At 37.5% G+C, this 12,749-nt stretch overlaps 2 protein-coding genes across 2 annotated transcripts; one reads left to right on the forward strand and one right to left on the reverse strand.

Annotated features, from left to right (window-relative positions):
* Positions 1-70: 70 nt before the first annotated feature.
* anapc2 (anaphase promoting complex subunit 2) lies at positions 71-9,799 on the reverse strand. Its single transcript, XM_056745136.1, has 14 exons — positions 9,579-9,799; positions 8,973-9,228; positions 8,470-8,794; positions 7,747-7,879; positions 7,134-7,335; positions 6,932-7,051; positions 6,504-6,621; positions 6,230-6,408; positions 5,896-6,037; positions 3,586-3,661; positions 3,280-3,483; positions 1,150-1,282; positions 524-765; positions 71-421 (listed from the first exon to the last, which is right to left on the reverse strand). The coding sequence occupies exons 1-14, from the start codon at positions 9,642-9,644 to the stop codon at positions 209-211; spliced, it is 2,409 nt and encodes an 802-aa protein (XP_056601114.1). The 5' UTR covers positions 9,645-9,799; the 3' UTR covers positions 71-208.
* A 544-nt stretch (positions 9,800-10,343) lies between these two features.
* Positions 10,344-12,666, forward strand: ssna1 (Sjogren syndrome nuclear autoantigen 1). The gene is made up of 3 exons (XM_056745138.1): positions 10,344-10,648; positions 11,962-12,161; positions 12,368-12,666. The coding sequence occupies exons 1-3, from the start codon at positions 10,597-10,599 to the stop codon at positions 12,461-12,463; spliced, it is 348 nt and encodes a 115-aa protein (XP_056601116.1). The 5' UTR covers positions 10,344-10,596; the 3' UTR covers positions 12,464-12,666.
* The last annotated feature ends 83 nt before the right edge of the window (positions 12,667-12,749 follow it).

Here is a 12,749-nt window from a genome sequence, read left to right on the forward strand (position 1 = left end):
ATTGTGGGTTAACTTGAACAGTATGCTGAAACCCATCTTTTCTGTGTGAAGACAACCAAGGTGTAGGAGAATAAAATTGCAATATGCATTTAAAGTACAAACATGTCAATTTATTATTTTGCACAGTGAACAAAAGGCAGTAGGCGTCTTTGATATGAGACAATACAGTTCGTATTCATGTTTCTAGTCTCTAGTTGTTCAATACGTATTATTGAGTGGTCTTGGGTAGTCTGTAGACACCAGTAGACACAATTAGCTCATGAGCTCTGACTTTCTTCTGCAAAAATGACTGCAGCTCATTCACATCCATCTCAGTCACACCAGGCCCGGCGGCCACGAACATTCTCAGCATCGAGTGGATCCTCTCCAAAGTCATACTCTCCAGGTTAGTCAGCATGGCCTGAATGTAGGCCCAGAACAACTAAGATAACAAAAAGAAAGGGCCGATGTTCGGTGACATGTTGTAACAACGTGTTTAATATTTGTAAAAGTTTCAATGTGCACATGTTAGTGTATAAATCACCTGTAGTTTCTCCTCTCTCTGCTCAGACTGTGTTGCAGTATTGGAGTCTCCCTCCTCATCGCTGTCGATGAGCATAACGCTTCTGTCACTTCTCTCTTTAGAGGAGCTTGTCTCCTGTATGGTATATCGTCCACCAGCTTCCTCCCGCACAACACCCTGCTGCTGCCACAGCGCCAGCTTCCTGCGCACCATCTCCTGCGGGACGCCCAGAGCGGCACTCAGGTCTTCTAAGGTCCATGTTCCTAACAAAGACAAATATGAGGTCTTCAACTTGAGGCTACAATAATTTGCCAGATTTAAAATGTCCCACATTACAGTGATTTAATGAACATGAGGATGTTTGGGCTTTGGTATTGACAGTAGATACTAGAGCAAAGAAAGTGCACAAAAATGTGAAATACAACGATAATGCTTTTAAGTTAGTAAATCAAATTGTTTTACATTGTTTCTAATGGCTTATCTTCCATACTACTTGTACAGGCACTAGCATCCGCGTGCCAGTCTCTCTACTATTTGTATCAACCTAAAACTTTGACTAAATGTAACGTTTTGAACATTATTGAACTTAATTCCCATCCAGAATGGCTCTAATGGCACGCCAGAACACAGACTTTTATTCTCCACACCTTTTTCCTGAAAGTGTAGAATGATGGCAGCGTGGATTGGAGACACAGTGAGGTTTGACATGGTTCTGTCCTCCAGTTCCACGTCCAGCGTAACAGAGCCCAGATGAGGTTTCCATCTAAGAGTCCTCATGGCCTAAGCAAAAAAAGAGAAACAGATATTTTCAAAACATGTTACAGGTCAAAGAAGCTTCCCAGCTAAGGAGTTGTTTCTAACGTGGTTTCCTTTGTTCTGCTCAACACAAAATAAGATATTTTGAAGAATGTAGGAAACAAAACCGTTCTGGGGCATCATTGACTACTACTGTATACAAGGTACAACTAGGACCACAATATGGCTATGATGTGTATTTCACAAACTGGAAATAACTGTTGATATCCCATTTGTGTCTGATTGGTGTCCCACACCTGTTAGCTAAGATCTTATGGAGACTATATTGTATAATATGATAAACAAGAATCTAAAAGCACCATAAATTACTGTTAACCCATCTTAAAGGGATAGATTAACCAAAAATGAAAATTCTGTCATCATTTAATCACCCTCAGATTGTTCCAAACCTGTATGAATCTCTTTGTTCTGCTGAACACGACAGAAGATATTTGGAAGAATGTCAATAAGCAAACAGATCTCATCCCCCATTTACTGTCATAGCAGCGAAAATAAATACTATGGGAGTCAATGGGGGATGAGATCTGGGCTGCGTTCCCAATAACGTTGTCTATTAGCGCGTTACAAAGACTCTAAAGGTACACGTTGAATCAAGTTATACCTTTTCTAGGCGTGTTTTCTCCGAACTATACCTTAGGAGGTTACTTAAGGTAAACCTTCTTAAGTGCGGCGTTAGCAGGTGTTGTCCATAGCGGTGGTGCTGAATAGGTTGATACTGATGCCTTGAGAATCGATTGTTCACTCTACCTTGCGTTAGAGAGTGGGTAAAGTAAGAAAACAATGTTTATTATAAAGAAACGCTTAAGACATGGTAGAAATTGCATTTATCAGGGCTCACTGAAATGCAATAAAGAAAGAAGAAAATATGTGTGTGTGTGTGTGTGTGTATGCATGTATGTATTTATAATTTTGCAAATGTGCGATCCCACACCCTCACAGCCATACGTTTTCTGCATTAACCACCTAGATTAACTGGCTGTTTGGCTTCGCTTGTTTATGAAAAGGTCATTAATATTCTAATAGTTTGCCAAATGAGTTAATCACTCATTTTGTGTGATTTGATGACTTACCCAATGAAAACGTAAACATGTGCAAACAAGCCGCCATGCAACAGATGATTTTCGGGGCTGAAGGGGTAGCTCGCTCGAGTTTGTCTCGACAAAGCCAACATAATGCATGAGCTGCAGAATTTTCTCTTCTGACATGCTAGCCAGGGACTAAAATGTTCTCTAATTAAATATTGCAAATACACTAATTGGCTCCGCGGACGATGCCGTCTTTGATTTAAGACAACTATTCGCTGTCATAGTTTGACCAAACTCCCCATAACCTTCATTCCCTTAAGATAGATTAAGCCTTTCCTGTCAATAGTTTGCCAGGATGTGCCTTGGGATGATAGGCTGTAATTTAAAACGCTAACAACCCTCAGTGTATGTCAATTCATGAAAATAGCCTACATTGAGTGTAGTACAACCTGAGTATTTTATTTGTAAAATTAAAACTCAGTTAAAGTTAAAATGTAAATTTAATAATAAATATAATTGTATATTAAATGATTATATTAATTGATATTATGTGATATTAAACTGCAATGTATAAAAGCTTTGAGCATAGCGGTATGAACCATCAACGGCAATATGGTAAAGCTAAAATAGGTCCAGACTAACCTTACGAAAGTATGACTTACAGAAGGTATACTTAACTATGAAGGTTTTGGGAAACACGTATTAACGAAAAGGTACAGCTTAAGGTATAACTTAAAAACGACCTAGCGCTAAGAAGGTTTCTGGAAACCCAGCCCAGTTTGGTTACTGACATTGTTCCAAATATCATCCTTTGTGTTTAGCAGAACAAAAAATGTATACAGGTTTGGAACAATTTGAGAGTAAATGATGACAGAATTTTTATTTTTGGGTGAACTATCCCTTTTAGGCTGACCAAATGCAGATAAACTAGAGTACCTTGAGTTTCTCAAAGCGGTGTGTATAGTCCTCCATAGCTTTGGAGACGACTGCAGGCAGCTCCATCTTTTCCTCCTTCAACTGGGGCCAAAACTCAGAGGAGAGGATCATTGCAGATAATGGCAACGTAGGCTGCTCCTCTGGAGGGAGACGACTCTCCTCCTCACGGATATTACTGTTGATCCGCCGAGAGTCTGCTACATCCTGAAAAGCCAATCAAGACAAAAGCGAATGGAAGAAAAAAAAACTAGAAAAGATTCCATGTCATGTAAAAATGTGGAATAGAGCTTTGAAAAAAGTGCTCACCTTTAGCATCACCTCACAATAGTGCATGTGCGATTCGCCGAACCTCAGTTTTAGCAGCTCGACATTACGAATTTCTCTAGAAAACAAGAACAGACAATAGAATTTAAGTGTAGATGTTAAACCTAAACAAACAAACATTATCTTACATTCTCATTTGTTGAAAAAAACTTTTAGTTTTCACATGCACAAAGATTATAGGGACAGTTCACAAAAAAATTTAATTCTGTGACCATGTACGTACCCTCAAATTGTTCTAAACCTGTATAAATTACTTAGTTCTGTCGAACACAAAAAGATATGTTAAAAGAATGTTAGCAACTGACATTTCTGAGACATCATTGACTACAATAGTGAAAAAAAAATGGTAGTCATAGGCGACCCAGAACTGTTTGCTTTCCTAAATTCTTCAAAATCCCAGAACTGAAAATCGCTAACATTTTCAAAATTTCTTTCTTTGTTTAAGAAAAAAAGAACACAATTGATACAGGATTGGAACAACTTCAAGGTGAGTCCTGTCAGTTGGTAATACCTAGAATTTCAAAATCATGTGCAGATGGTAGATCCTTTTCTTATCTAGCGCCTAAACTTGGGAATATTCTTCCCTGCACTGTCCGGGAGGCAGACACACTCTGTCAATTTAAATCCAGAATAAAGACGCATCTTTTTAATCTTGCATACACTACACTCCCATAATATTAATCTAGGCTACGTTATTTAGATCAACCGGAACCAGGAACACATCCAACAACAACTGATGTACTTGTTGCATCAAAGAGTGCAGAACAGAACTCTATTCTCGGCCAGTCTTTTCTCTTTGCTCCAAAGTTACCGCAGGATGCAGTTCATGCCCAGACCTGATGGCAGAACGGAGAATGAGAAGCGGTGAGCTGAGATGATAGAGCTGAATAAAGGACGCGGCGACTTGACACGATTTCACTACAAAATTTCAAATGCTATTAGATTGTTAATGATAATCTTAAATCTATAATTTACCTTATTAGTAAGTTTATTTATTTTTTATTTAGCCTTGTTGTGCAAGCACTGTTGAGCTTGTGCAGAGGCAGCAGCTTTTGCCAGAGGGGAACTGAAATCCCCAGGTTGGGCCTGGGTTCTCCTGAGGCTTTTTTTTCTCGATTGGAGTTTTGGGTTCCTCGCCACCCTTTTGCATACTGTTTTGCACTTTTTCCCTGGCCGGGGGGGGCTGCTTTAGAATTTTGAAGTTTTACATAATTAATATTGCATATAGGAATTTATAGTCTGTTTAATATTTGACCTGTGGTTCTCTCTCCTTTATCTTAAATGTGTGCTTTCACTGTGCGTGTGTGCGAGTGTGTTTGCGTGTGTGAGTATGTCGATGTGTGTAAGTATGTGTGCATATTGTGAGTGTGGAGCATTTGTATGTGTGTCTTTTGTGTTTTCACTTTTTTCTTGTTTTAACAGGTGTATGACTTTAGTTGTTTTACTTGTAGTCAATATGTCTCATGTACAGATGCTTTGTAACAATGAAAATGTTAAAAAAAAGCGCTATATAAATAAAGTGGAGTTGAGTACATGAAGACAGATTTTTCATTTTTGGGTGAACTATCCCTTTAAGCAATAAAAACACACTACACAACATCTTAAATGTAAACCAGCAGCAGAAAAAGTTATTTAGGAGTCATATATATAGTCAAAATAGTATAGGTGCAAAATAATCAATAAACACTAAATTAGGGCAGTCAAATTATTAATCGTGATTAATCACATTCAGAAAAAAGTTTGTGTACGTATTATATGTCGGTGTACTGTGGATATTAATTTTGTATTTATAAACACATACACATGAATGTGTATATTTGAGAAATATATAACAATACATAAACGGTTCTTTAGAATTTAAATTATTGGTAAATATAAATTAATACATTTAAATATTTTCCTAAATATAAACTGGTATGTGTACTTTTTGTGTTTGTAAATACAAAATTAATATGCACAGTACCCAGTTATATATTATGTAAAAACTTTTGTTCTGGATCCGATTAATCATGATTAATCGTTTGACAGCACTTAACTAAATTAAGACAAATGTGATACTAATAAAGAATGATTTGGAGACACAATGTTGTCACAAATCTGTCTATAGTTTTTTTACATCATAATGTAAATATAAAGCATTACAGCATAATCTCAACATAATTTTACTATTAATGCAAGGTACATTTAAAGTGAATTGACAATTTTAAACATACTAAGGCATTTCAAGAAAATAAACAGAAGGTTAGTGGAAAGTTGTATTTGTGTGTGCATGATTATCTACATCTAGGTCACCTGGCTGTGTTGTAGTTGAGCTGATGCAGAAGTCGATCTGCCAGGACAGTCTTATATTCATTGATGAAGATCTCTTTACTTCCATAAATGCTGACCAGCAGACTGATGATGTCAGAGGAGCGGCGCTTAGAGCCGGTTTTATCTACAGACAGATAAAATTATGTGGATAACCTCACAGAATAAAGAAAGAAATACTAAAAAGAATACTGTTCTTAATTTTTTACATTTATTTTATTTACTTCAAATTGGTCAAAGCCAAATCTATAAAGACATGTAAAGATTATTGGGGTTTTTTCGTTTTAAACCCTGCCGTGTTATAGTGGTTAGCACAAACCTGTGAGCGCATCAGTAGGATCTGGGGTCCAATCTTCTGGATCACTGCCTTCATCTTCACTGTCCTGTGTCTCCAAGGTAACAGGATCGGCTCGAGAAAGCTCATTGGCCAGATCACTACAACCCTCTGCATCACCCGTAAGACTGCCGACTATCTGACGTACAGTGTCCTCACGAGTTCTTAATAACAGTTACAACAAATGATAAAACAATGAGTCAAAAAACATTGTAGTCCCCAGACCGGCTGTAGATATTCTCTATTCCACCAGACTAACCGGAGATACTTGCGAATGGGTTGGCATGCCACCTGCAAGATGACCATGGAGGGGTCAAGCTCTCTCAGAGCTTTGATGGCAGAGATATAAACAGTGATGATGTCAGATGTGTGGACTCCTGGAAGAAGGAAAAGAGAATGGTAAGGGGAAAAGGCTTGCTTGGTTCGCAGGGTCAGCTTAATCCCCAAAAATCGTATTTCTCTTTCAACTGTGACTCAAAATAGTTATGTATAGAAAAAAACATTTTTGCCTCTTTTTAAGGAAGTCTACAGCTATTTAAAATTTCCTTTAGCATATGCTTTTAGAGACATACAAACGATTTTGTTAACATTTGCTATTAATGATTATGTAGTTTAGCTATAACCATGTCAAATGTAATAAAGTCAAACTGTTTCCATACAATTGTAAATCAAGTGTGAAACCCTGACCTGGATGAAGCAGTCGTGTCTCAAAGGCGGATTTGAGGGAAGCAAGGAGCTGCTGCCTCTGATTAGTCCGTTCCAGACAGAATTTGAGATCTTCAATGGCAGGAATAGACTCTGGAAAATCTGCAATGATCCAGCAGGTAAAACTACTTATCAAAAAACCACATAGCTAAGATTACTTTTAGCAGAGCACCCAAAACTTCACCTCGTATAATGCTGAACAGCTCCTCTATCCTCATGTTTACATAGATGCGGCAAAAAAACTGATGCATGTGACAGTGCCAGCGATGGAGAAGCGGATTGCCTTGCTGACCAGTGTTTTCATCAGTGGGCATCGCATTGTCGCACGCCTCCTCCACCTTACTAGTAAACACCCTGCTCAGCCACCCCAGAATCTGCTCTAGCCACTGTAAACAAAGTAAGAGTGTTTTTCCAGGGACAATCTATTACGAAAAATTTAGGCTCAAAACATGTTAATAGAGATGCTTCTATCTATGAGGAAGTATTTGCGTTTTGTAATGTGTCAATTGATATTGTATTTGAATTACCCAAATAATTGTCTGTATTATTCACACAGGGAACCTTAAAAGGATAAAATATTCTGTCATCATTTATTCACCTTTGATTTGTGAAATACAAAAGAAGATACTTTGAGAAGTGTCTATGTGAACTATGCCTTTAACCGATAACATACATGATCTAAATGACATCAGCCTTTCATTGAAATGACCAATGATTAGTGTGTCATGTTTTGATACAGTACTTTGATCTTATGTTGACTTTAAAATGCCAGTAAAAAGGGTGATGGATGTTTATACCTCATTGAAGTCTGTAAGAAAAGAGCTCTCGTATTCGCCCCTGCAGCGCTCCTCCATCCTCTGCTCTATGCGCTTATGCAGGATGCTGGTTATGGCCTCTGAGCTCACACGCTCCAGCAGCTGTAGTCTGGAGCTGAAAAGAATGTTATTGTTTTGGATTAACAGCCACAGACATTCTATAAACAGTTTAACTTGATATAAATTTTGAATATTTCTTTAATCATTTCATGTGGTAAGAAAGAAGCAAAAACATAAAATACTAGGCCTATTTAAAATCTTAAAAAAAACAAAAAGTATAGTTTGTTTAAAGCAACAAACAGTACAAATATATTTTTCACATCACAATAATTGCTAGGATTTTTATGGTATACGTTATAATAAAGGTTTCATAGTATTATTTTCCAGATACGCTTAATGTCATGCAACTGGCATCATGTAGCTATTTTATTTACTGACTGCATTAAAAATATCAGCATGCTTAAAAATATATTTACATTTTTCTTATCAAGGGTTTTGTTTTAGCATTCTCGATCTTGACATATTAATAAAAAGTAAGATTTTGTTCTCTAGAATTATTCACTGTATTTTGAATTAATCATGATAAAATTATGCAAATCAATTATAACTGCAAATCGAAGGCTGACACAACAAGTGTAATGATTATATTATTTATATTGTCCAAACAATTGTGGTGTCACCAGAAAGGTTTCTTCTTTCACTCACAGTATGTGGCTGAGTTCCTGAAGCTGATGCAGGGCTTCCTGACACCAACACAGCCGATGAACAGCATCGCAGCCTGGGCACAAACCACCTAAATTGGGTTCAACGGCGCCCTCCTTAGCCACCACAGCTTCCCCCGACTGACTCATGTGCACGGAGAATGTGCGCCTGTAAAACTCCAACACCCGCTCCTGTAGCACAGGGGGAGGAGAGAACAGGAGGATGGCACGTATGACAGAGAAAGCTCTCTCAGTCAGACATCTTGCCCCTGGACCACACAGACGCCCATGGCCCTCCTCCTGCCATGAGCCTAATCTCTCCAGACCACCTTGTGAGGAAAAAACGACAGAGAATGATAAGCACATCAAGAATAAGCTTAACGAATATTGAAAGCACATCCTTGAGGAAGATCAGACAAAGATAAATTAGATATTTACTTTTCATTTTCAAGACCCATACACAAGCATACATTAAAAACAGTTATCACAGAACAGACTGTGACATACCAAGGAAAGGTTCCAGCTGTTGCAGAAGTTTTCTAAAGGCCCCCAGTAAAGCTGCTGCCCTGTCCCTCTCTTCTAACTCCCCATCTGGCTGTTTGAGTCCAGTCCAGAACTCTGGAGCAACAACTGTGGTCAGACGGACCTGTAGGGTCTCCAGCAGCCAGCCCTCCGCATATTGACTCAGTCCGTGCTCACAAAGGAAGGCCAAAGCACCAGAGAGAACCCCACTGGTCGACGCGTTCGTTGGCACGGGAGACAGCTAATAAGCAAAAATCACATTTGCGGTTCCAGCTCCAAACAATACAAAGTGCGACAAAGAATATCAACCATATAAAGCATTATTTAGATGGTTATTTAAATGTAAAGCCAGGATATACCAAGTTAGGTGGTCAATAATACTGTGGTATTGTAATAGTGGCATGCTAATAATACTATGATGCTCTAACGTACAGTATTGAATTATTAGCATGGTATTAACATGGTTCGTTATAAGTATGCGTGTCTTTGTTAGATTTTGTTACGGAAACATTTTCATTTCCGCCTGCAATGCATGTGTTTAACTTCTTAATTAGTGTTAGCAGTTAATAACTGCTGTTAAGTGTCACTTACTAGTTCAGATGTCACTGTATTCCAGGCTTCTGTCAGACCCTGCGGCATTGACTGCACCTCATTCATTCCAGCTGTTCAGATTGTGTGCAATAATCAGATACTGAATTATCATACGTGCATATTCACTACAGTCCGCCAGTGTTTTGTTCAAACATCATATTCTCGCCTTTCAAAACAACATTCAACACAATTAAAAAGGATAGCGCTCTTCTTCAAACGCCTGTCGCGTAATGATGACGTCATTGATGCCGGATGTTGATGTACGTCGAATGAAAAAGTGTGACAATAGAAGTGCATTTTTCTTCCAGTTTAGGGGTTACTAAATACGAAGGAGTTGATGATAATAATAATAATACTACTGCTGCTGCTATTACTACTAATAATAATATTGATGATAATACAAATTCATATTAAATATTCAAATGTACATATTATAAAAAAATGTTGTTAATCACACTTTCAGCTTTATTTTTTATGTGTATATTATTTCGGCAAAACAGTACTTCGTAATTGGTTAGGAATAATAAAAATACAGAATTTTACAAGTAAGCCCTATGTTTTTTTATTAATATTTTTGTGATCTTTATTGTCTTCTCTTATACGTAGGAATTATTTTTGTGAATTCTATATTGATTGTAGAAAATTAATTAAATACCAATTTAAATGTAATAAAATACCAATTTAAATGTAATAAAATAAATAAATAAAAGTCTACCGGAAGCTGTTGTTGCGACGCGTCCTGAGCGTTCCTATGGAAACAGGAGGGAGACTTTAGTTTAGCCGCTTGTGGAATGTTTTTAAAGAAACTCCCCCGCAGGCTCGCTGTATTTAACGTTTGGTAAAGTGTGTTGCTTGTAATTCTAGTCAAAGTCTGGCTCTGACAGTACACCCAGCCATCCATATTTATCGTCAAGCTGTATGAAACGTGTTATAGCTGTTGAAAAAGTTACTTGATCGGGGCTGTGGAGGTGAGGTGGCCTTGCCTTTGAGCTAGTAAGCTGCTAGCCTGCTAATCAGAATGACCCAGCAAGGAGCAGCGCTGCAGACCTACAACAATGAACTTGTCAAGTGTAAGTAACTGTCGATACACTACAGATACATAATTTTGCCGTAAGAAACATTGCTCTTTCTATGATAACTTAATTCTCATAACAAAGGAAGAAGGAACTCGGCTAACGAGTCTGCTGTAATCTAATTTAACTGCAATTGAGGTTGGTAGTTTGCTGTATCTTGTTTGTGTTATCTTTAAAGTAATTGTAAGGCTGAAGTAACTGTTCATCTAAATTAAAATCGTCTTCTTGGAGTGATTGTAATACCAGAAATGCAAGTTTCTACAACGGAATAACCCTTTGTTTTAGGTTTTACAGATTTAAATTCGAATGCTGATAAATGTTAGTCAGACTGTATACAGAAAAAAGTTAATATATTCTATACTATGGATCAAATATAGCTTTGTTTGTGTTGTAATGTCATTGCATTAGTAAACTAAAATTAAACTGAATGGCGAGAAATCGTTTGTTTGTACACTTTTGTTAAAGGGGTAACAGTTACTTCACCCAAAAAATTCTGTCATCATTACTCACCTGTTGTTCTAAATCTGTATAAATTTCTTTGTTTTGATGAACACAGAGAATGGTATTTGGAATAATGCTTATAACCAAACAGGTCTCGCACCCCATTGACTCCCATAGTAGGAACAATTACTCTATCTTTTTTTGTTTGTTCTGTTGAACACAAAAGAAGACATTTTGAAGAATGTAGGACAGCAAACAGTTCTGGGGCACTTTTGACTACCATTGCATTTTTTCTTACGATGGTGGTCAATGGGGGGCAAAATCTGTCTGGTTAAAAGCCTAAATCGGATGGAGGCTTTCTAGTGTGTTTTTGGTAACCTAAAATGTTAAGTTACATTCCAACAATTTAACCTAACAATATTATTTCAAGCGCTTTAGCATTATGTTTTGTAATGCTTGCCAGATTCATGAGACATTTCATGAGAATTTTTTTTTATCGTAAATATCATACAAATTATGCAGCCACCTTTCTTTGTGTATCTAATTTGACACAGACTAACCCATGTTATGCATACAATAAATTAAGCACTAAATATAATCTTTCCATCAAGACTTGTCTTCATTTGAATTCACACAAGATGATATAGCCCGACTCAAAATTGCATGTATCAGCAAGAGTAACTGCTGAATATGCCCTCATGTGCTACTCAAACATACTCCCTCTCACCTATGACAACATGAATGTAAAGAAAAAAAAACCTGTATGGAAAACACTCCACAGAAATATTTTCTTCTCGTGCCTGGAATTTAGAAACGTACAAGAAAAAGCAGAACTAATAAGTACTCCCCTTCATCCTCTTCATCTTTAGGTATAGAAGAGCTGTGCTCTAAAAGAGAAGATCTGAACAGGTTGATCCAGCAGGAGGAAGCAGAGAAGGCTCGTCTGCAGCACGACGTCCGTGTGCTGACGGAGAAGCTGAGCCGCGTTAATGAGAGTCTGGCACGCCGGCTCAGTGCTCGCTCTGATTTTGACCGCACAATAGCAGAGACGGAGGCTGCGTACATGAAGGTAAAGACATGGTCATAAAAGCCATAAAGTGTGTGTGTGTCAGCAGGACATGGTGGGGATGAAATGTTTGTGTTTCAACAGCAAAACGTTGTCCAGATGTAACCTTATTTCCTATTTGAGAGGACAGAAATCTTTGGAACATGAATAAATGTTGTCAATGTTATGTGTTAAGAAGTGAATAACCCTCCCTTCTGCCCCTCTTTCAGATTCTTGAAAGTTCTCAAACGCTTTTAAATGTTCTGAAGAAGGAAACGGGAAATCTGACTAAAGCCACTGAACCCAGAAGTAACAAAGATCATTGAAGAAGGCTGAATGTTCATTCTTCTTCGTTCTTATTTCTCTTTGAGCATTCTTTCATCACACAACATTAACTTTTCATTTGTGTCAGGAAACCATGTATGTAAAGTGTATAGATTTATAATGTTTTGATATGGAGTTAGTGTTTAATATATATCACTTATATTTTAAAGTGACGTTTTAATAAAGATAACTTTATAATAGTGAATTAGTTTTTGTCTTGTTGGTGAGGTGGGTGTTTTGTTTGCTGGTTTACTTAAGGGTATTTCTGTGTATCAACATCTTAAGAAC

The sequence above is a fragment of the Triplophysa dalaica genome, chromosome 4 (assembly GCF_015846415.1).
Source record: "Triplophysa dalaica isolate WHDGS20190420 chromosome 4, ASM1584641v1, whole genome shotgun sequence".
Lineage (NCBI taxonomy): Eukaryota > Metazoa > Chordata > Actinopteri > Cypriniformes > Nemacheilidae > Triplophysa > Triplophysa dalaica.